Raw genomic sequence first — 25399 nt, 5'->3', positions numbered from 1 at the left:
ACTTAGATGTCAGAGATGTGAGGATGGGGCATATGGGCAGAAGAAACTCCTAGGCTCACAGAGCATCAAACAGGAATTTATCAGCTGCAGCACTACGGGCTATTCACTCCTTGAGTTCAGGTCACTGTCATGCTACCATCGCTGGGACAGGGTCCCTTGCCCCTGAAAAACCATCTCCCTTCCTGGATGATGTGGTTCAAAAGGAGTGCACATTTCACTTGGTATTACAGGTTTTTCTGCTGGCCCATAGAAGCTGCTCAGATGGAAACTGAAGAGGTGAACAGTTGCTGCGTGCAAGCCAAGATATTTCTCTGGCCCAGCTCGCCACCTTGCAATCAAAGAAAAGTGAACTAAATTTCCAGGAGTGCCTGCTCAGCATCCAAACTACGACTTCCAACAGGAGACTGAGTGCCCAACTCAAAGCCCTGCAAACAGGAGCTTTAGCTAAAAGTCACCCCAGTGGACATCCCATCCCCTGCACAGCTCCTGGCAGGTACAGTTAAGAAACCAGGAGAAATAAGCAAACTCTTTTCAGACATTTCGGTACTTTCTTGCTCTGGTGCAAGAGGAATGAGAAGCTCCCGGCTTTCAGTACATTCATACCCTGGAAAGCAGCATCTTTCTGCAGTCAGACTGCGCTCCACCAACCAGAAGTAATGACAAAAGGGTTATCAGATACACAGAATACATTTACATGTTTAACGGACTGAGTACACAAAATAAATAATTCTGTACACTCTAATCATAATGTTACAGACTAATTACAATGGTTCAGACCTCATTCTACAAGACAGTCCTTAGTGTAAAAACAGGAGTCAAAGGCAAGTCACAGAACTGGATACTTCTCAAGGCAAACAGCCCCTGTTAGGAGACTAACAGGACATGACAGGAGTACTTCCAAGCAGCTCCAACCCAGTACAGGAAATTTGTCAACCAAAAATAACAGCAAGCACCGGAAGACCTCCTGTCCTGAGAGCTTCCTGGGAGGTGTCTTTCTGTAGTAAAAGGCAAAAGGAAAACTCATAGCATCTGTGTGTGCTTGTGGTAGGTGCTCATTTCTCACACATACCTAGTTTGGACCAGGATTTTTCCACATTCAGCAAACACAGTGGAATACATTTGCAACAGCAGCAAGTAGCTTGTCCATCACACACAAGGGATCTACAGTATTACTGTACAGAGGAGGAGAGCAGGAGTCAAGTGGATGAAGAAAAAACATCATTGGGCAGACAGCAGCCTGCTGCCTCCCATGCTCTCTCCACCAAAGGGACATTTAAGGGTGGAGGGTACTAAGCTCTGTCGTGCATTACCACAGCACATTCCTGCTGCTTCACATTTTTTGGCAAATTTGCTGCTCAATAATGCATATCCGACACATAGGCACCTGCCTCTGGAGCACTGAAAAGCTGCATTTTTAATCCAGGCTGAAAGAGGAGACTTAGCGGTCAGAAAAAGCATCAAAAACCTCCCAAGAGTGGTGCATACCACCTTGAGCTGGGTATCCAGCAACGAGTGGTACAGGCACTTTGTTACATTTTCCAGGATGGATCTGAGTTGGGCCCGCAGACAGCGTGGGGTCACAGGAGACTAGTATACAGCCATCCTCACTGCACACCCAAAGGCCCATCTGGAATACACTAATAACAGTTAACATTTTGTGACTCCTCCAGAGGGTCTGATCCCAAAAGACAATCTCAGTTTTTCTTTTTAGCATTTAGACTACTAAATTAGGTCAAAAATTTGAGATTTTAATTTATTGTAAAACAAAAACAAAAATCAACCCCCCCCTCCCAGGCCCTTAGAATCCGTAGTATGATCACCTAAAACAGGAATGTGGCCCCATGCAGTCTAGTAAGAGGCCTATTAGTGTTATACATAGTATGAGATCATCTCTTTATAATGGTAAACACACATACAGCTTCTCTCACACACATCACCAGGCTGGCTGGACAGCAAAGAAGGAAAGACAGATGGTATTCTGACATGCAAGCTACATCCTTCCTACCCAGAAATGTGCTGATAGAGAGGAAGAATATAATAAGACACGGTCTGAACAGTGATCAGAGACTCTCATGTCTCCGTTTACAGTGCAATCTGCACTAGCAGTATATGACATTATTGCTGACCATTCTTCCCAAGTTTGTCCCTCTACAAACGTTAATGACGACAGCATGTACAGATAACCCAGGTACTCCAGACAGACAGCACAGACACGGTCCAAGAAAACACTTGCTGGGGGAACAGGACACCCTAAGAACCCACCTGGATAGCTGCTGTAAAATAATACAGTTACCACACCAACACAGGATGGAAACAAGTGGCCTGCCTCCTCTCTATCCTGCTCCCCACTCCATCCTCTGACACTCAGTAAAGCGGCGAATTTAAATAGCAGCAGTTGTGCTTGGAGACAGGCAGGTAGCAGCAGGGCCATCCTCTCCAGTGAGCCCACTCACTCCTGATTCACTTTGGGGTTCTTACAGAGACAGTCCCACACTGGGCAGCTCATTTAGATTCTAACCAAGTTATCAGAGTGAGACGAAAAGTGCACAACCCTGCTCAGTTCATCCTCAACTATTCTCAGATTATTTCCACCAGAACTGATGGGTCCCCAGGGAAGCACCTACATTCATACAGCCAGCTTCAGTTGCCCCAGTGTGGGACTGATGAGCAGGAGAACAACAGGAGTAATCCCTAACGAGGTAAATGCACACCTGCAAAATGACAAGAAGAACATATATAATAGAGAGGCCACAGAGAAAGGTGAAGGCTAATGCACTGTGGGATCCTCAAAGGGAGCATTCTCCCACCTGCAAAGCACAACACAATTGCTGTCACACTGCTGTCACTGCTCCAGGACTGAGCATGGCTCCTGTAGAACCAATTTCAGGGTTGCTGCCCCAGTAGCTGAGTTATCCACAAGTCATATTCTAGTTTGTGCATTACATGAAAGTTGACTATATTGGTATTTCAACCAAACACTACGGCTCTGGTAGAAGTGGGATCAAGGAATGTAGCAGGCTATGCAAATGGAATGTAAATTACCAGAGCACAAAATATCTGAACTAAAGGAAGAAATGATCCAAATTCCAAAGAAGTTAATAGTCTGAGAGTTTATCATTTCCAAAACAAATATCTAATGCTGGCACTGTACTGCAGCTGGTTTCCACATCACTAAATAAGCCAGCGGGTCAGAACTCTTGTCTGGGCTTACATGTATCACAAGGCTACAAAGCTGTCCTTCATGTATGTTTGTATGTTTCCAAGCACAACAGAGTCCAGGAACTGGCAGGAGCATCTGGATGCTATCACAATCTCAGTGTTAAATCACATAGACTTATTCTGGATTGAAGGAATGCAGGTTTCTTCTGCTACTCATCTGACATGTTAGTTTTTAGAAGCCTGAGAAGGGTGAGAAGTAAATCAAACATAGACAAGTGATTGCTGTTTAAGCAAAACATGTAGAAAAATATATTATGTATTCAAAAACCTGAATGCAAAGCTCAATAGTCTGAAGACCACCTCATGTCATTTCTGGAAGACCTTCTTAACATTCATTTCCAATAACCCTCCAAAATATCAAGGAAGCAATAGGCAATATTCTTGGAAGCTGTAATTCTCTTCCCCAAGAGAGCAGGCAAACTCCTAGGTCAAGATGAGAGATTGTTTTACACAGTACCGCTAAGTTCCAAAAGACAAATAAACATATTTCCTTTTACACCTTAAAATCGCTTTTCCCTGAAGCGGAATATGCTGGAAAGCAACACCACTGAGCTGCTCCATCGTGTCTCATGACGGGAGACAGTCCAAATCCTTGCGCTTCTAGCCTCAGCATCTTCAGTCTTTGCTTTTTCCTAGTGTCTCCTGAGATGTGACTCCAAGGCAGGGTGGTTGTGAACGTCTCCTCAAGGCACTGGCAGGCTCACTGCACAGTGTCAGTTCCCCAGTATTGAGTCCCCTTCTTGTGGGTGCACGTGAATATGTGCTCATACCTTTGTGCGGTAAAAGCCTGTTCTTCAGGATTAATGATCAGTACAGGAGTGCCATGTGACGGGTCATCAATAAGACATTATCATCTACATATCATTGTGAACGTTGCTGAACACCTAGGACTGCTGGTGTGGTAATGTCCAGGCCTGTTATTCATCATACCAAACCCCGATTCCTCTTTATAAGATCATCTCACTCTGAAACAGGGGGAACATAATTAGAAGGGGGATACAAATGGATGAGGATACGCTGCAATTTGCCACTAGGTGTCATTCCAGCTTCATTTTCATTGCATTAACACAAGTACAGAAAATAAAATTGCTCATTTACTGAGATTTGTGCCCTAGCTAACACACAAGACCAGAACTCAGCCATCGCCTGGGACATGCGCTTTTTGTTACCTGCGTTCTTCCGGGTAATTCAGCACTAGAGAAAGTCTTCCAAAACCACCAGAGCCAAACTCAGAACCACCACTAAGAGCCAAAGAAGGAGATTTAAAATTTAAGAGCAGGAGAAATTTCAGAGAGATTTAAACTTCTGAAATCCCCAAACAAGGCACTTTTGAAAAGCATAAACTCCTGAGACTCAAGAAAAACTGAGAGCTGAGATGCGCCTGTGGAATATATATGAAGACAGATATTCACTACAATTCACAGTGAAGAGCTTCTTAGAGGGTGGACTGCAGGCACCTGAACCAGTGCTCAAAATTACAGCACGTTGGCTGTTCCCCCTTAACAGATCCAAAGATAAAAGCACCCCAGGAATTGTTCTTAACTTGAATCTTGCATTGCCGCATTTGGACCATCACGGCTTTCTGGGCAAAGTGAAAATACAAAGGTCACCGGGGGTCTCCAAAGGACACTTGGACGGAGCTCTGCTAGTCTCTCCATTTATGCATGTTATTATCTGGGTATAAGAGTTCCTGCAAATACTGAATTAAAAAAAAAAAAAAAGAGGGTTTGAACCAAGGCTGTTATAATCAAATGATGAAAGGAGAGCACATAAAGACTATCCTCATGTGTACACTGTTTTTTCTATGCAAGAGAAAACATTGCATAAAGGGAATTTACTTTTCTAGAAAAAGAATTTCAAAGCCCCTTATGGGACTGGCGTGGTCCTTCTTTGGTTCAGTTCCCTAATCAGTGTGATGCCTGAGGATCAGACGCATCTCCATACAACAGAGATGCAACTTGTAGCCATCCAGTATCGCTCATATATCTGAAGGATCCTCTCTTCTGTCAACTGACCTCCTGGTCATAGAGCATCACTGCAGAAAATTGACAGTGATATGAACGTTTTTTTCCAAAAACATATTCCACCCTAAACTTATAATAAACAACATCACTTACAACTTTTCCCGGTGCAAATCCAATTGCTCAAGAGCAATAAAGAAAAAACTGTTGTAGATGAAAAGACCCTTGTTCTGCTTTTTGAAGGTAGAGAAACAAGCTTGGTCAGGTCAGAACTCAACACGCTGATCTTCTCTTCACCTTCATTTATCCCTCACAAGGGAAAGCATGAAGGAATATTGTGGGTACAGGCCTGTATAAAATGTGCATGTAGAAGGTCTAGTGGTTAAAGGAAAGGTCTCAGATTCTAGAGGTCTTGGCTCAGTTCATCAGTTTGACTGACTTGCATAGGCAAAATACCTATTTTAAGGAGAAATATGCTTGATAATCTGGGGAGGGCCATGAAAACACCTAGCTAGACAATGTAGATCAAAGTGGCTATGTGTGATGCTCCATACTTGTAGAAAGCAGTTACAAAGAGCGGCTTAAAAACAGAAGCCTTCTGAGAGAGCATTCTGCCATCTCTTAATGTGTACGGTAAGAATCAGTTTCCAGTTAATACCTGTCTTTGTCTTGAAGTGGCTGCCGCTTTGAAGAGCTGTTTGCAGCAAAATGAGGGGCACTGAACTGTTTATGAAGAAAATTGGTGAGCTGCCTGTTTTGTTAGAAAACATGTCTAGTTTGTAGTTCTAATACATGGTAATGAAACAGGAAAAACTACATGAAAGGGTAAAAGAAGCCAAAGAAATCTTTTTTGTAGTCCATAGAACTGGAGAAAAAAAAAACAGTTTTTGATAACTCCATGATGATATCAGTTAATATTGATGGAGGAGAGAGAAGGCTATATGTGACAAGGGAGGATGGCCACTCAGAAAAAGGGCAGCCTGCAAAGGCTCTAGAGTTTCCAAAATCATATGTAAAACCACTCAAAGGATTTAGAATTCTCTCCTACTACACATGTGTGAGGGAGAGTGCTGTCCTCAGGTTCCATCACTCATGTTCCCCATAGCAAGCTTGGGAACACCCAGATGTGCTCACAGAAGTTATGGCCCATCCTAGCTCTGGGGTAGAAAACGCATCCTCAGAAATTCCCTTTTTTCTTAGCACAGAAAACTCAAGTCTTCTCCCTTTGAAGCTGTGGTGCTTTGCTGTTTGCTGAGCAAGAGTGCTGTGGACAGAGGAGTTACAGCTTCCTGGAAAAACGACAGACCACTTACTACCTTGCTAACACTAAAACACAGCAGTACAGACATCAATCCTAGCGTGGAAAGGCCATGCTTGCCAGCCCCTTAAGGGCCCTAGGCATGTGCAGAGACTACTTCTCCAGCCCAGAGCTGAGAAAGCACTTCCTAAGTGCACAGTATGAAGCAAACTGCATAGCTTCATATGCAAATCTTCAAAAACCAGCATTTACCTTCACTGCAGATCTTGTTTGTACTATTGCAAGCGACCAAACCTGCCCTGAGACTGAACAGGCCAACAGCCTTGCTCTGCTGCACTGACTAGTAACTCAATGGACGTGTGCAAAGCTCAGCTCTACAGTACCCATCTTCTCTGATAGGCCCTTCACAAGAGGCCTCCCTCATTGCTAGCACAAGGCAACCTGAAAAGAAGATTTTCATGCTGGATTTAAGCTAGATCTAACAGCTGAAGGTTTTTGTGCAATGTCTCCTGAGCATTATTGCCACTAGCACACCAGGACTGGACCCCTGCTACTTAGGCCCCCACCCTGATCTTACAGAGGGATTTGTGGCCATCCCAATGGCTGCCTAACACCATTTCACTTTTCCAGAGCAGGAACAGCTACACAGGGGCAAAACAGGTGTGCAGAGCAGGGGAGCCCTGCAGTAAAATCGAGAGGCAGGGAGCAATACCTGGAACAAGTAAAGTTTTGGTGTGCTGAAGTAAGAGTCAGAAACCTAGGTCTGAAGGATGCAAGATGCATAACAGGTTGCAGAACTAAAAGGGCTAAGTCACAGCAACAAGAATGAGCCCTGCACAGTAGGAACTGGTCCTGCTGCACACATGAAAAAAGCCCCTACTAGTAAAAGCGAGTGCTTGCATTTGCTCTTGTGTTTACACCTCAAAAGACATGTAAAATAACTGCCCCTACAGCGCAGAGCTCTCCCTTCTGCCCTCCCTACATACTGTTCCTTATAGCCGCTCTGTAACAACTCACAAGCCCCTTTCCCCTAATGGAGAACTGCTGGAGGACAATTCAAGGGGGATAGCAAGGAACCTCTACAAAACCTGCCTTTCTCTGCACAATGAAGTTCATGCAGGATGATCATCCTCTTCCTACCCCTCCACCAGGAGCACCCAGTGAGGATAAAAGGATTTAGATCACAGCTCCAAGCTGACAGCACTTCAGCACTGTTGCCAGTTTGCACAACAACCCTCACACAACTTGAGTAAACGTTTGACATCATCGGGCCAATGGTAGCTCTTGAGGGAAACCTCTCAGCTTCACAGCCATCATGGAAAATTGCTATCTGGCATCTCCTCAGCATTGTATCAGGATGAGAAGCTGGTGGGTAGCATGCTGGTGAGTCAGAGCTATCCTGGTTCTAACTGCATGTGACTCATACCAGCTTCACTGCAAAGGCGTCACAAAGTCTGACTAAATCAGCTCAAAATTTGTACATATATGTGATTTTTAAATACATATATACATCTACATGTGCATACGTGGACACACACATGTGCACGTACACACATACACACATAAAGTGATTTTGTTTTTAATACAGAAATGAGAGAAACTTAACACTCTAGAATTAATAAATAATTAAGAACAACCAAGCTCCCGGGCTATGGAGGGAGCTCTTCTCCTTATGTGGCTCCTTGATTTGCATATAACTTGAGACTCTGAACTTTGCTCTGAGCCTACAAAGACTCAGTGAAGGATTTTGCTACTCTGTTTCCTGCGTTGAGACCCTGTGGCACAACTCACCCAGGAGTGCTCACAAGGTGCGATGACCACCACAAGGTTCCTTTTCCTCCACGCCTCATGGCCACAGGGGGGACACTTGAAGGAAGGGAGGGAAGAACCTGGATGTTCCTCACTGAGCATGTGGGTGGCAAGGGGTGCTGCACACCCACACCACCAGGAAAGCATCTGGAAAGACTTTTGGCAGGTTCCCATGCAATGCTCAGCCAGTGTATTGCTGCTGGTAGCGCAGGTTGAGCTCTCGCAGCTCCCGTTCCCGTACCCGTCGTGACTTGTTGGATTTGGTGGAGCGGCTGGAGCGGGTGGACTGTGCAGACTTGGTGCTCTGGCAGCGGGAGGATGCCCGCTTGAGAAGATTTTGAGAGATGGAACGATGTAGATTCTTCATGGAGGAAGAGGCTGCCATGCTGACCACCCACGGATGCTTCAGGGCTTGAAGGGCTGTCATCCTGTCGCTGGGGTCCACTGTGAGCAGACGATCAATGAAATCCTTGGCCAGGTTGGACACACTGGGCCAGGGCTGAAACACAAAAGAAAAATGATTAGAGTGAAACATCTTGGCACAACCTTGCTGATCCATCAGCTCCTCCTATTCCAGAAAAGCCCTTCTGGGCATTCTGTTTCTTCCATTCTGTCTTCCATGTTCAAATTTTCTAAGCTCTAACTATCTGGCCATGGAGAATAAGACATAGCTACTTCAAGAGGCATACTCAAATTGCCTGTTATAATACCCTTTCTCTCCAAAACACACCAGTCTAAACTCTCTGTTCGTATAATGCATAAGTTTTTAGTTAATTCAAAACATACAGTAATTTGTGCTAGCTAAGGATCTGGGCCTTTAAGCTTGTACTACTGTTCTTTGTCAAGGTTACAGACACACAAATTGATGCTTTCAGTGTATAGTGTTGAGGTAAATACTTGGCCATAAAAAGAGGATTTTCTGTTCTAGACCTTCATTAACCCAATAGTATTTGAGAAAAGCCTCCCACCTTTTTCAACAGCAAGATGCACACTCATTGGGAAATTCATCATTCCTTCTCTTGACACGGCACAATGATGAATAACCACTTAGTATAGGAACTTCAGCACTTGCACTATTTTGTGAACAATTCCTTCTTCAAATTTAGCACTTCTCTTGCCCATTACTGCTTTCTGATTTTTAAAAATGGATACTGAGACCAACAACCTATTTGATCATATTTTAGCTAATGGGTTGTACATGAAGTGTCCATTTGAACATTAGAAATCTTGAATTCACTATTTAATATGCACAAGTGGCTACCTAATTCACACTGAATTGCTTGTGTCCCCCAGCCTTTTCCAGCTAGCTGCTTCTTTTCTCTGACGGTCACTTAGGTCTGGTACGAAATGTATTTAGTTGCCTGAACTAAGCAAACACTGCTCACCAGTCCTAAAGCCAACTCCTAAATGTAAAAGTCAACTCTTGAATATAAAAGCATGGGAAAAGGGGCAAGGAAAGTGCGCTTAAAATGTGCTACAATTGTAGGAAAATAAACATTCTTGTTTTTCGGCTTTCTACTCAGCTATCTTCTTAAGAGATATCTGAACAGAGAAACAAACTAATATGGTGGTGATATTCTTTAGCACCTTCATTCACAGAAAGACTTGGGATGCCACATTTAAGCTGGTTACTCACAAACCCTAAATGAATCATCCTGACTTGACAACACTCGCCTCCCTCCTTAATCAAAGCACATATTTTCACATCTTCCAAGACTATATAACTGTTACAAAATTAATAGTAAGTATACCCTCCTCAGTCCAAATGCTTCTAATCGGAGAAAGTTGTTACTGTTTGCAATCCTCTTGTTCAGAGGATTGACCCTGACACACTGTCCGATCCCTGGTCCTCTTCTGTGCCTTCCTCTCAAGGCACAGATCTAGTGAGCAAGCACTGAACTCTGCATCAAATCTGAAACCAAGACTAGGGAGATCTTTCTGCACTGACACTCAGTCTTACCACTACATATAAATATAAAAGACATTACCACTAGTTAACCTTGAAACAGCCAGCTCAGACTGACTTGAAATCATTTCATAAAAAGTTCTAAATTCAACAGGTAATGTTGAAATAAGGAATTGTTATGAATACATATCAATAAAGAGGAAGGAAAGTCTTTTACAAAACAATGGTTTTAAAGAAACAAAAACATACAAGTCAGAAAATAATTCATTACTTGTATATTCCCATAATACACAAAAAGATAGCCATAAAACTCAACAGTACAAACATACAGCTATGCATGCTGAAATCACTTCTGATAAAATACTGTATTAGCACTAACATGAGAGAGAGGAACATTTTTCTTGAGAATGAGGTACAACTGTGGACAAAGCTAGGAAGAAAACTATGAGCAAAATCCACTATAACGGTGAAATAGAGGAGACAGTGTGGCTGGCATAAAAACAAAGTGTTGAATGCACCCAGGCAACAACAAGTCTCGGCAATCCCTGCTGTTGTGTAGCTGTCTGACACTTCCTGAAGCCACCAGTGCTTAAGCTTTCAAGTGCATGGAGACTATATGCCAAGTGGCATTAAAAAATGCCTGAGTAGATTCCTGCAATGAAGTGAAGAGTTAGATACAATAACTACAGTCATACACAAACGCGCAGAGGTAACTGGCTGAAAATATGCTTGTTAAAATTAAAAAATTTTTAAAAATTTAAAAAATTAAAAAAGGCTGCTATTCAATCAATATTCCTGTCTTTCATTCCTCTCTTCTCTCTTGTGAGGATGGAGAAAACCCCAGCTATTTTAAAATACAGAATCCACAAACTGTAGAGTCAGATATAATACCCTTTTATGGTGCAAAAGGGCCAAAAAAAATTATGTCTTGGTTTTTTTAAGGTCCACAATTTACCACTACCAAAAGCAATTCTCTCTTTCAAAAGACTTGAAGCCACTGGTAAAGAGGAAAGCTTAAGCTAATCCATTGGAGAATTACATAATGAAAGGAAGGGTGGTCTCAGAGCTACAGCACTGTTCCCTGCCTTAGATTTCCTACATTCAGCGCCCTTCGCTGTCCTACGTGGCCAAGAAGGATGAACTCAGATTTTAGCTAAGGAACTGGCTACAAGAATGATCAGGGTTCTCTGTTTTACAAGAGAAGACTAAAGTGGTCTGGTTTATCTAGCTTAGCTACAGGAGTCAAAGGAAATATAGGACCCCGGTCAATAAACATACAGGAGGAGAGAGAGGAAGAAGAGAAAGAATGATATGAACTATTTGAACTAAAAGAAAATTCGGATACACAAACAAAAAGCTATAAAGTTCTTGAATGCATTCAGGACAGAAATTGCAATACCTCTAATCATTACAGCCATAACATTCTGGAAGGAGGCATATCATTGTCCCATGCATTAGGCATCAATCTATAAAGGAAAGTTTCCATAAGAGTGTAGTATTTTGCAAAAGCAGCCCAAACGCACTCCCCTCCAAGTTTCAAGAACAAAATCAGTTAACAAGAAATGTCATCAAATTCAAGCTTTTTTGTCTACTGCTCTCAAATATAGTTAGTTTGCTATGACTTACCATTAAATAACTTACTTAACTGATGAAATGCATCTTGACAATGAATGGTAGGGGGAAAAAAAACCAAACAGGTCCTTGTTATATAATAGCATATAGACAATCTTTGATCAGAGTAGCTGACTCACTAAAGTGTTTGTTTATAAAGAGGACAAATAAAATTAACAAAATATCTTTTGAAATGTAGCAAAAAGCACAATAATAAAGATTACCACTGCAGTTGAACATACTGGTCTGTTTTACAGGAGAGCTATGTACCTTTTGAAGAGCACAGCCTTTATGCTATTTATAACACCAGAACCAAAAAGCCAAATCCACCTTTGACATGGGGAGATATAAACCAGATTTCAAGTCTTCAGGCTTCTTAAATAGACTTTTGGATAAGGTGCTTCCTTTGTTAAATAAACAGCAGATAACCCTTTGGGTTCTCTCTTCCACAGAATGAAGAAACGAAATGACACCCAGAAAGAAGAGGTTTTGCCTTTACTTTCATTTTGCTTTCTCTTCTGTGGTTTTTTTGTCCTTGGACCAATGAAGTTATGAGTCTAATGAGTGGAGATGCAATGAAACCGAGTTCTAGTCCTCGACTTGGTCTTTAGCTGTTCATTTCATGCCACTGGCTCTTGACGCAAAAGGCACAAAATTTATTCAGCAAGGGATGCTCGCTTCTCAATACTGATTTTCAAAATAATCTGTCTCAAAATAAGCCAAGGGCAGCTAAAACTTCACTATGAATCAGGTAGGAGTTATTACTCACTTGTAAATAAGGAGTTCCTATTCATTTTCATTTCAATCAGTTAAAAATGGTCTGTCTGGTTAAACATTCTCTCACCACTATCTCTGAGTAATCCAACATTAAAAAGGGGCTAAAAACTACTTACTAATCTGTACTTTCCAGCATGATAAAATTAATGAAACAGTTTACATAACATGCACTATTAAGTTACAAAAACTTGACAACTTGTCTACCGGGTCTTTTGTCTCATTTTACTACTGAGAAACTAACTCTATACATAAATTTGTGTCAATTTGTTTACATTAGTTTAAAGCCTTGCCTGATAAGGCAGAACACAACCACAGCAAAACCAGCTCTAACACCAGTCTTGCCTTGCAAATAGGTCCGTGACAGATGGCACCAATAGCCTGTATGTTATCCTGTCTGGCTTCTAGGTGCTGGTCCAGAAGGGCACAGGTCTCCTGGAGGTCCTCCATCATGTATCTTTTACTCCACAAGGATGTCCTGGATATCCCACAGCACATTCAATAACACTAGAAGCCTATGTCAGGGTATCTGTTTAGTGTTCATGGATGCAGATCAGAGTTATACAAGGGTGGTTCATTGAAGAGTTCAGAATTTAGGCTGTGCTGCCACTGACCCTGATTTTTGCCCTTTACTCGTAGCTTGTCAGATTTCCTTCCTTCCGATCTCATTAGGTAGGTAGCATTTTAATTTTAAGGCAGTTCTAAATGTTAAGTCCCTGATGAACCTGGATCAGTATCTGCTATGTAATTCATAGATTGAGAAGGGGAGAACAATGTGGGATGACACTGCCCAGACAAGCCAGCAAGCTGTAAGGGAGTTCCTGTGACAACTGCAGAACTGGGAAGCTTTGTCTGTCTATAGCACAAGGATCACAAAAAACACAATCTATGGACCAGAAAACTTCTCCTTTGAACCCCATGGATGAGATTTAAGGTATTTCACCAAAATCATTCTAAAGAAAAGCTAATTCACATGTGAGTGATTATCTCTGAGCAACGGGTTGGACGAGAGACCTCCAGAGGTCCATTCCAACCTAAATCTTCTTATGACCCTACGAAAAAGTGAAACAGAAGTGGGTTACAAATAGCAATTTGCTCTTTTACATAAAAATAGTAAAACCAGCTTTTTAAAATATTTAAAACATTCTCATAAGGGTCACCTTCAAGAACCCTTTTTTTCCTGCATCTCTTTTTTTAAACTCACATAAGGTATCAGCTACTCACACAGTTAAAAATCACAAATTCATCATTACCTGTCTAAAATCCATTAACCTTCAATCACTTCCTTGTCTTCCTTCTAGCAGACAGAAAGCTCATACACTTCTGTTTCCTTCTCAAAGTACTGCTTTTCCATTCTCCAAATCATGTGGTAGGTCTATGTCTATCCAAGTTACTTTAACTCAAAGCCAAAGTAAATGCTGGCGACAATTCTACTTTTCTTGTAGTAATAGTTTTTTAACAACTCTTTATTACCATCTTCATTACCTCATTTGTTACCACCAATTGAGATGACTTAGATATCTTGAAATGGGTTTTGTCCCACTCAAAAGGGAAAATAAATCCAACTGATTTCAACCTGATTGTTTCTCCTGGGGAATTTGTTCAAATCTTTCTAAAGTCTTTTATCTTTCTGAATACTGTCTATCCTAGAGATATAATGAGTCATACCAGGATTTCCATCCTCTCTTTTTTTACTTAAATCCAAAAAGATGCATTCAAACGAACAAATATCGAGGACTGACACACAACAATACTTATCACAGAAATACATCTTCAAGAGAGCATTATTTTCCCTTGTAGATATTATTAATCCTTCAGAACTGGGACTTAAAGCAATCTGAGAGTTATTTTGTTCAGATGCATGCAAATTTCATGGCTGCCCAACACAGAAAAAAAGATTCTGGTGGATCAAATGAGTCCCTAAACACTAGGAACAATATTACTTCAATCCTTTCATGTCCTATTAAAAGATGGTAAACTTGATAATTTAGAATTTGAAGAAATCAGTAAAGCATTTGTCAGTTTGACCGAAGAGCTAGAAACTGGAAATAAATAACCAGACTCAGCCCTGAGAGGCCCATGCATTGCACTGGTCGAGTTAAATCAAAACTGAACAAACATAAACACCACATTAAAGCAGACTGGATTTCTTATTATTCAAATTACTCTAGTTCCACCACAAGCGCAGAATATGGAGTACTTGCAATTAGATTTTTCTCCTGGTCAGCAAACGCAAATCCGTTTATTGATCTGTTTATGCAACTGGAGGTTTCACTTGCTGTACTGTACATATCTTCGTTTTTATTTCACTGAAGACCTTTCCTTAAATACTACATAAGACTACATCCAACCAAAGCACCAAGTGGAACGAATTTAGTAATTTTTCTATCCACTTTCCAGAAATCTTGCATCAGCTGACAAAACATCAGTCTTAACTTGACAAAACCCCATGAATCCTGCTGATTAATACTGAAAGGCAACAACAGAATTTTGCGTAAAGGCTGAGGAAGGACAGTATTGGCATGTTTTGGGAACTCTAAGAAGGACGTGTGTGCAGTATACATGGTGAGATGACCAAACTGATACAACTCCTCTGTGTCAGCAGGGAAGAGCGCTGGGGTCATTCTGCCTCTCTGCTCCTTCCATTCCACCAGCTCTAGCATTCACCTGATCACAGGATGCAGAGACATTACAGTCGAACTGCAGCAGTATGCTAGTGCGGAAAGGAGCAGCCCTTATCATTCCTCTCCACTTGTCCCTTTCTCTCATTTTTTGCTAGAATAGTATTCTGCTACATTAGAAAGCTGAATCAGGGTGCAGCTCATGGTGCAGTGAGATGAGAACCAGAGCACAGCTTGGGAGGAAAATGCTCCGATCCAGTGGCAGTGAACAATTGCATGTGTTCAAACCACAGCAGGTAGCTTTACCTTTACCCTTTACCTTTACCTTACCCTTAACCTCACTGTTGTAATAACAAATTCCTCTCTTTTGTGGCACAGAAATGTTGCAAAAATGAGAAGTCACCTTGCACCCCTGCTCCTCTATGAATTGATTTCAAGTATAATGTAGTTCAAGTATCATAATTGCTGTATACTTCCCTTTGTTACACTGTATTCTTTTGGAAGTAAAAGGCACTACAGTAGTTCTGTTATCTTTCGGTGTATCTTAAAAAAGGCAGAACAACAATCTTCCAAGCACAACTTCAGCAGTACTCACTGAATGTCAGTGGTGACCTCATAAAGGTGACCAGCTTTTCAAGCACCTACAATAAGGTACTTCGTCTAGCATGCCTGATGCGACATTCATTTCCCAAATCTCATTTCTCATGAGATAAACACTGGATATAGATTAGTTTTAACACTGGAAACTATTGGCCCTTGTGCTGGAGGACCGAAAATCAGTCAGAAAAAAGGTCTGTATCTGCAGAATTTAACAGAATGCTGGGAAATGTCATCCAGCAGGATTCCAAAAAAATAAGAGAGCAAAAGAGTTGCACTAACCAGGAAGTTTGAATAGCTCACACTAACATAGGAATAACTAGGATCCCTGCAACAAGCAAAGGAAACAACAGTACATCTTTACTTTTGTGTGCAGGCTCAGCAGAGAGTAAAGGGATGATGTCTTGGCATCATTTTGCTTTCCACAATCCAATCATCAAAAAGCTCTGGAGAAGACTTCTCAGCTCATGTTTACACCACAACAGCTCTAAGGTGCTCTCCCTTCTATTCCCTATGCAGGATCAGGACTGCAGTGCTTCCAAGTTCAGAGGAAAGCAGATGCAGCAAAGTCTAGAGCTGCTGTTACCTGTAAAGCACCCTTGAATGAAAAAAACCACACCCTACCTACTAACTAGCCGAACCTTTTAGGTATGTCCAGATCCCTAGAAGGGGGGAAGAAAGTGTTGACTTTCTTTATTGAGTGTGAAGATATATGAAGCAGAAAATCAGTCACTAATAAATAACACACAGTCTTTGAGATGAGTTGTGCAGTCATCCATCCCTCACTTCTATCTTTTGTGCAGGTTTATTCTATTCAGCAACTGAATCCAAGAGTTAAAAGGCCTCTCAGGAAGAGGGGAAGGAAGATGGGCTGCAAACATGTATCTGGACATCATATATCTAAGAACTACAGATATTAGCAACATTCCCTTCTCCTCAGAGTGCCTGTTCCCTTGCCTTCCAGCCCTGGATGATGCCTGCCAGCACCCTGCACCTTTGTAGATAACCCAGAGGAGGACCACAGGGTCACTCAAATGACAGAGGATCACTCTGCTAAATGCTCAGACCTCAGAGGCTGGCTGTGCCTCACTGCCTGGTGAAACTCTGAACGGCACCTGAGATGGCAACCAGGCAAAGTTCAGACAGATGCATTTCTTACATGTGCCTTGCTTGAGTCCAACTACAGCATCCTAACTAATGGCAATTCCTCTTACAGCAGTCTGAGAGCTGTTCTTGACTCAACTAATGAGCCAATGCGCAAGCCTACACATAAATAGCCAAGCTGCTTGACATTTCTACTATAGACACAAAGCAGCAGAGGGATCTTCTGGTTAGTCCTGTGCAAATAAAAGAAAAATAGACATTTGAATTCTAACCTTTCTTTCAGCTTTGGAAGCACACATTGTGGGAAAAAATACAGATTGATTTCCTGATTCCAACACAAGTTACACATCGTTTTCAGTAGGAACTGACATGAGCTCTAAAGACGACATTATGAAGAAGGTGAGGGACACAGAGAACTGCATGGGCCTGAATCTCCTTTGCCAGTCAGTCTTTACAAAAAGATAAAGTACAAAGCATGTTATCACAGATTCAAAAGATTGCTCTAGTTAGGTCAAAAATATTATATCCCAGCCTCACTGATTCTTCATGGGAAGAATATTCTCAAGTGCTGGAGAAGCCTCAAAATACCAGGGAGACTGAGAAGCCCTACAGCAGCAGATGGATTCCATAGTTTTGCCCAAAGAAAACTGTAACAGACTGATACTTTCAAGTTTTATAAGAGAAACAAGATTTACTGGGAAACAGGCCACCCTGACAGACAGACTGTGCTGAATATGTTTACTTGGTCAGATGGACAGCCTTCATATAGTGCCCCTATTGCTATCAACAGAGATGCTCTACACCACAGATGAATGTGCCTGCCCTGTCAATGTGGAACACAGCATGAAGGCTGACAGATAACACTGCTTAAGCCAGGATGCTAAGGCATCCTGAATTCTGCATAGGGAAGTATAGAACAAGGGTTGGACACTACGGGCACAATCTGGCCTTAAGACAACAAAAATGACACCTCCTTGCAGCAGTTGCTCCCTAGAGGACAGATGGAGATGCAATGGACAGCTATGCTGAGATGGTTTGTAAGCCACGAAATTCTGGGCAACCTCTGGTTTAAAAATCTACCACACTAAGGTTCATCTAAAGCAGAGCACTGTCCGTGTTGCAGGTGTAGCTTCTCAGACAGGAGGAGTCACAGGCTCCAGTATCACGTGTATTTCTTCAGCAGTAGGTTCTGTTTCCACTATTCATTCTCGTTTTTATGCTGCACTTTCCATCGTGCCAGCACAGATGTTCGTGCAACCACTGAAGTGAGCCAAATCAGGGAGATTGTATTACTTATTTTGCTGGCGTTTTCAGCCTCCATTCCTTGATATGATTCATCATTTGGCTACAGAAGCAACTACACCAGCCCAAGTGAGCATGTGGCACAGCCCAGAACTAGCAGCACTCCAACCAAGTATGAAACCATTGCCACAGTCCAATAGCCATAATGGCGTTGGGAGAGACTCCTGTGATAGAGATTGTTGTTTTTGCCCCTCAGGAAGGGCAGCAGCTGCTTCCAAGGTGTGGCAACATTTGCTACAAAAGTATCTTCTCAGCTTCCAAGCTGCATAAAAGATGGGGCACGTCTCTGATCTGCAACTTCATCCCTGCCAGATAACAAGCCTAGGGAAAGACAGCCTCATCTACAATGTCTTAGAGGTCTCAAGTGTGCTATATTTTATTCAACTGGGGCTCCTACTCTGCAGGAGGAGGAAAAGCAAGAGATCCTTATATGAGTGTTACTTAGCCTAGGTGAATGCATATAGTGCCAGGCCCTTTGTGATTAAATCCCATCAACATCCCTGCTTGTTATTTATATTGGCTACTGAATAAAATTCAAAAAACAAAGAAAAAAAGCTACTGAAGCACAGTCCATGCTGGCACGCAAAGGGAACAAAAGCACATTGTTCTCTCATTTGAACAACCAACCCACCTCTTTCACTTAGAGCTGAAGCTACCATGAACCTGGAGTACGTCGCATAGGGCTCCTAACATGCATGCCTGAAATCAAATTCTGACCTGTACTACTAACATGAGTCTTCCCACCTAACTCAATGCAGGAACCTAGTTTGGGAGTGGAAGCCATGACTACTTAGGGAGTGCAGCTTTCACGTAATTAGAGCTAATTCCCTTGGCTGGCTTAGCAAAGATGCTGGATTTTACTCTTGCCTGTGGAGGAAGCACACATAGAATCACAGAATGTTTGAGGTTGGAAGGGACCTCCGGAGATCACCTAGCCCAACACGCCTGTCAAGTGTTCACTGAAACTTGCACTGTTAACAAGACAAACGCTTTATACTAGCTTTTTATTCATTTATTCATTTTTAGCTTAAAACAGATGGCAAATATGTTTCTGGTCCATTTCACTATTGGGCACAGTTTTTGGACTGTTCAAGTTTACGTAGCTGTTTTGTCTGATTTAGGAGGTTCCTGCATGACTTTAGAAAATGGAAAGTGTCAACTCCCGAAGAGTGAGCTGAAGACAGCAACTATGAGATGTCACATGGTGAACCACACTAGGCCTGAATTTAGGCTCTAATAATGAAGGGCTTGCATGGTCCAGGACATTATTCAGCCCAAAAGCAGTTGGAAAGAGGTGATCAAAACCAAACAGTTCAAAAGAGTTGGAACAAAAAGTTTCCAATGAAAAGATGTAACGTGCTAAAGTCTATGCAGGACAGATTCCCAAGCATTCAGCCTTAATTTGTTGATGTGGGGAGAAGGAATAAAGGAAGGATGAAAGAGGCAAATAAAATAGCCCTTTAATAATCCACAGCATCATAAGTATGCGCAGCCATCTGGTGCTGTGAACTTCTATAACCCAGCTTTTTGAATGGAAATAGCCAGCTGATTTTCCCTGTACAAGCACAGAGAGTATTCAGCTAGAATCATGTAGTAAAATTATAGCAGCTACAAAAACAATAAACACAAAGCTTTTCTCTACAGCCAGAAACGGCTCTCCTAACTGTAATGCTGTTACTTTGCCTAAGGAAATAACCAGCATGCTAAAATGAGTTAACACCACATTTCAACTAGCACCACTTCACATCCATCTCTTAAAAATGCGTCAGCAAGTTACTGCTAGGCATAGGGAGTCTTATCTTTAACCGCTCGCTACCTTGGCTGAGAAACTTGGCATTGAGATAGCTCATGGCTAAGACACCTGGACTCAGAAAAATATATGTGAAAAGACTAGATCACCAAGGACAGACTGCTGGGGACTGCCAGCAAAAAGCTAAGTAAGGGAAGCAGTCAGTAACTTCCCATGGTATTGCAACAGTACCAGTTCACAATGGTATTTACAGTAGCTAAACAGGAAAATATCTTTCCCAAACTGTCTATGACAACTGAGTATCTTGACTTCTCTAGTGCTTTTATTCTCAAAAGAAACTCTCAAAATGGATCGGAATGCTGTTCTCTCAAACAATCTGAATTAACATCTTTAAGCCTTTATTGGATGTGAACAGGAACTGAAGATAATAAATGTTTCTAGTTACCAGTTCAGAATAACAGTTCAAATAAAAAATGACAGTCCCTAACAGAAACATAAAACCACATTGCAACTTTTGCCACCTGGTTCAGCGACACCAGTAGCAGAAGCCCTTGTTTCTGCATTGCGATACTGCACTGTACTTGCTGTGTAGGTCATTGCGGGGGTTGCACAGCAGAGGAACTTTTCACACTTTTTTAAGGTGATTCTAAGTAAAGAATTGCACTACCTTCAGATCAGAGCACTTCCAGAGCACTGTTCATTATCTTTGACTGCTGTTTTCCGACAGGGAAAGGGTAATCATTGTTAATGTGTTATTACTGGGAACAGCGTTCTGGGAACACCTGCCTGTGGCCCATCTGTCCACCCCACTGGCACAGTACACATTCAACCCTACAGCTCACGTCTTTCTGCACCTCTGTGTTCTATGTGTGCATGGTAGTGTTGCTGTAGCTGTAATGAGCTATGGATCTAGGCAAGACAAAGGTTGTAGGGAGGAAGAGTTCTTTTTTTTTTTTTTTTTATCACACTGATTAGCACAGCTGGACGATGAACAGATAAACTTATAAACTTCTGGGGACACACACCTTTCTGCAGATTTCAAGCTGTCGATGCACAAGATCTGGGTGTTTACAAGAATAGAACTAGTAAGGTTGAGCAAATGCTAAGATGGTCTTAGTTGATAGCCCAACCACGTCCTGCTGCCTGGCTGGCACGAGCTCTGCTCAGCTTCTCAGGGCAGCACAGAGGCTCTTTTAAGCTCCTCAGCCCCAAGTGCCAGGTGCAGCAAACAGCACTGAAGCTATGCTGAAAACATCAGTACTGCTAAAGTTTCAGAAGAGAAGCAGCACCTGCCCAATTGCTCAGCCTGCCTTACTTTTTTTTCATTGTAGTCAGTCTTTCAATTTTAAATAGAGTCCAACCCTGGCATGGGTCAGAGAAAGTGAAATGCTCATTCCTCCTGTTTTAGCATTTCCTACAAAACTCAGGTTAAAGTACCTAAGTGCTTCCTGAGTTAGACCAATACAGGCTGATCTAATCATGTCCTGCTCTTCTTCCTCTTCCAGAAAGCACTGTTTACAGTGGGTAAGTTGGATATAAACTATTACCATTTTGAAAACTTCAAAGTTCACAAAACATTAGGATATACTAAAAATAAGGTTGCTAGGACCACCACAGTTCACTTCTGGATAACTGGTTTACAGTTGTCTTTCCTGGCACTATTTGGGAAGTCTTTCTCAGAGTCAAGAGTAGAATATAACTGTTCTGAGTCCCACTTCAGTGTGTCTCTCCTTATTATCTTTTCAACCTCTTCCATCATCCAAACTACTCAGTGAAGGAGACTCAGATTCTGCTGAACAACTAAGCATGTAATTGAAACTGCACCAACCTGCATATACACAAGAAGGCAAAATTAAAGTAGCAAGGACAACCTTAGCTCAAACATCCCTAAATTATACATACCTAACTCTGCAACTAAAATCTTATACCAATGTGAACTTTTATTTCCTACGCTGCTTTTTCCAAAAAGCAGATCAAATGTTTTCAGTTTCCTAAGTGGATTCATACTAAACGTCGCCTAGCCTCGTTAACAAGAACAACAAGCTCTTTAAAATACATACCTCAAAGCTCTATAACCTGATCTAAAGGATCAGCTAGTATCAGCAGAAAGCTATTATCCTCTCAGAGCACTAGTTACTACAGGGCAGCACTCAAGCAGCTTAAAGAGCTTTTTCTGAGATAGAAAAAAAGGTTCCACCTAAAAGAAAGGACTGTCTCTGTTAGGTACAAGAAACACAGACAAATGCAGAAATCAGATATAACACTCCTACAAGGTTATTTACTCAGATGAGCTAGGATGGAGTCTGACATATTGCAGACCACAAACCAGATGACATCTTCTCCTTTGCTACTTCAGTAGATTTATGCTGCTACACAAGCAAAAAAAGGGTGGGAAGCAATCCTAGAACAAACTTTTTCAGTGTGAGGGCTATTGCCAATGAAAGCAGCACCCTTGTACCCTGACTACTGCAGCTGTGACATATCAGCACAGTGTTAGCAACTGCAAGCAGACAGAACGGTTGAGGTTGGAAGGGACCTCTGGAGATCATCTAGTCCAACCCCAAAAGAAATGTAGGAGCCATGCTGATCTTCTCTGTATGGTTCCAATTTTAATATGTGCTGCTGAAGCAAATATACAGATGACATACTGTGTTTGGGATCACTGGTAAGTCCACAGACAGCTACATAAGTGAGTCATGAATTAGATCCATTTCATTGCAGCTTTTCTAGGGGAGTCAAACTGGTTCCTTGTGCATCACAAAACAAATCATTCTGTATGTGAAGGATCTAATGAAGCCTTCCCTCCCACAAAAAGAGGGACAGTTGGGAGAGATCCCTGATGACTGAGCTAATGTCACACCCAACTTAAAAAAAAAAAAAAAAAAAGCAAGAAGGACACTGCTAAACTTGAGGATTGGCTCAAGAGAAAGATCACAAAGTTCAATAAGTGGGAAGTTCTGCACCTGGGGCAGAATAACCCCAGGAACCAGTAAAGGCTGAAAAGTGAATGGCTGCATAAGAATCTGCAGGAAAAGACTTAACGGTGTCTGGTTATCTCAGTTCAAGAAGGATGTGGAGAAGATCCAGCTGAGAATTACCATGATGGCCAGGGGTCTGGGGCACATGGCCTACTAGGAAGGGTGGAGGGAGCTGGATGTGTTTAGTCTGGCAAAGAGAAGCCTAAGGGCAATATTATATCAGATTACAATACCTTGAAAGTGGTTACAAGGATTACAGAGCCAGACAGTGGTGCCAGATGATATAGTAAGGGGCAATGGGTAGAAGCTGAACTTTGGAAGGTTCAGGTTGGGCAACAGGAAAAAAAATTCACTGCAAGGGTGGCCCAACCCTGGAAGAGGTCAGCAGGGAGATGGGGGATCTCTATCCTTGAAGTCTTTCAAGACTTAGAAAGACAAAGTCACTACCAACCTGATCTAGCATTGGCAACAGTCCCATCTCAAGCAGGATGGGCCTAGAGATCCCCACAGGACTCATGCAACCAAGGTTTCTATGATTCCAGTGCTTTTGTGTCCCATACTCTTCACCTCACTGCCCCTGCCAGTACTGGCACTTCCCTTACATGGCAGGAGCTCATCCCTCCTTCCCACGCATACCACTGCCCAAGCTCCATCCTGTGTTTAATAGGGTCAAGCATGATTCAAGCGGTTAAGAAATAAATATGTGCTGATCAGCTGTCTGGATGAAATCAGACTGATATTTAATTACCTTTCTTACAGCAAGGATGTGAATTTAGTTCTCTCTCCTACTAAGCCACTGACTTGTGTAAAATTCACAGAAATTTCAGGTTTTAAATTCTCCACACCTCTCAAATCTGGCTGAAATTGACCTGTAGGTTAAACAGTTAATTGTAGGAGACTGAAAGACAGACAGCACAATTGCATAAACTTTGCTTCCTCAGGAAATAAGGGTAAAAACAAGGCTGTAATGGATGCCCAGGGATCATACAATCCATCCCACAGTCCCCAAAGAATCCACCACAGATACACCATTCCTGACAGATGACTGCCTAACTTGTTCTTAAAGACAGTTTCAGCAATCCTCCTGGTAATTTATTTTAGGAGCATGAGGCACTAACAAAGTGTTCTACAGTATCTAACGTGACTCTTTCTAGGTGCAACTTAAGCCCCTTATTTACCATAGTCTAGAAAAGAGATTATTCCTTTTCCTCTTTGAAGCAGACTTTTGCACAGTTGCTAACTCCTATCACATCTTCTTTTGGTCAAACAGCCAAAACTCTTTCAATCTTCCCTAGGCTGTGGTTTTTCGACCCCTGATTATTTTTGTTGGTCTTCTCTCAAGTCTCTTCACTTGGCCTGCAATTTTTTTGATGTTGCCCAGAAGTGTCAGAATTTCAGCTTGGCATGCTGCATCCAGCACTGAATGGAGAAAGATTATGCCACACGCAGGCTGTCCTTCTGTTCATATATCCCAGTAAATTTTTTTTTTCACAACAGTGTGATATTGCAGACTCACATATAGTTTGTGATACTTACTTAGACTCTTTTCTGAGAAGCCAACACTTCCTAATCTTCTGTTCCTCACCTGTTTTGGGGCACTTACTTATTCTTATTTAAAAAAAATTTGCATCTGCTATTGAACTGAACTGGCTCAAATCTGTTAGGGCCGTCTGGAATTTAATGCAGTTTGCAACTCTTCCAGTTAAACGTCGTCTGCAAATACAGTGGACATACCCTTTTTTTCTTCAGCTGGAAAGCCTCCAATACCACTGGACCTTCTTCGGTAATTTTCTAGAGAACCACGGTCACTACGTGTTCCACTTTGATGATGAGCCACCAGTAAGTCCTACCAATTTTAATACATAGATTCTAGGAAATACAAGAGAAAGCCAAGTTTGGTCCCCAGCCTCTCTCTGCATTACCTGTGACAGATCTTCAAAATGCAATATAGCAGAAACTGTTTGCTGGTTTCTGTTCCCAGAAAGATTGGAGAGCATAACTTTCCTAGCTTCTAGGCTATGAAGTTCTGCTCAGCTGGAAGGGCAGATGAGGACAAAATTATTTGTACCAGCAAGTGGAGAAGTGTGGTTTTCCCTAGTGCCAAAACCACTCTCCCACAGTAGTTCTAATACACTGACACAGAAGGTATCAACTGAGGAGAAGGATATGCGAGGCAATGCTTGCCCAAAGTCAGGGAGAAGAGAAGGCCCCCCACTTTCAGAAGACAAGGAACAATTCAAACCCTGCCTCTCCTTTGTCTGAAGACGTGGTTAGTTCATCATCTCAGTTTGTTAAGTACTGATATGGCACTTACATAACTTATCACTATTCAGCAGCTGCATGTGTCTGGCACACATTCAGCGCAGAGAGAATATTCCTGGGTTTTCAAAGCAAGACTATCTGAAGTGCTACAGTGCATTTCCAAATAGTTATTTTTCAGAGACTATGAAATGGGTAAAGACACTTCCAACCCCAGATCCATCCTTGCTAAGTCCCTGTTCCAGTACAG

The 25399-nt window shown here is 42.1% G+C and overlaps 1 protein-coding gene across 2 annotated transcripts in view; it reads right to left on the bottom strand.

Annotated features, from left to right (window-relative positions):
* Positions 1-668: 668 nt before the first annotated feature.
* Positions 669-25399, bottom strand: part of PSKH1 (protein serine kinase H1) — a 49949-nt gene continuing 25218 nt past the window's right edge. Inside the window, exons 4-5 of one of the 2 annotated variants that reach the window (XR_011143204.1) lie at positions 8230-8746; positions 669-4184 (exon numbers count right to left, since the gene is read on the bottom strand). Coding sequence is in view for 1 of the 2 variants with exons in the window: in XM_068955746.1 (XP_068811847.1) it covers positions 8429-8746 (318 nt within the window). In the remaining variant the exon portion in view is untranslated. Of the gene's footprint in view, positions 8747-25399 lie in introns of both variants that reach the window. The other variant, XM_068955746.1, reaches the window with a different exon arrangement.

This window comes from Struthio camelus, chromosome 10 (genome assembly GCF_040807025.1).
Source record: "Struthio camelus isolate bStrCam1 chromosome 10, bStrCam1.hap1, whole genome shotgun sequence".
Lineage (NCBI taxonomy): Eukaryota > Metazoa > Chordata > Aves > Struthioniformes > Struthionidae > Struthio > Struthio camelus.
Note: the sequence above shows the minus strand (reverse complement) of the source record. Positions and strands in the feature narration are given on the sequence as shown.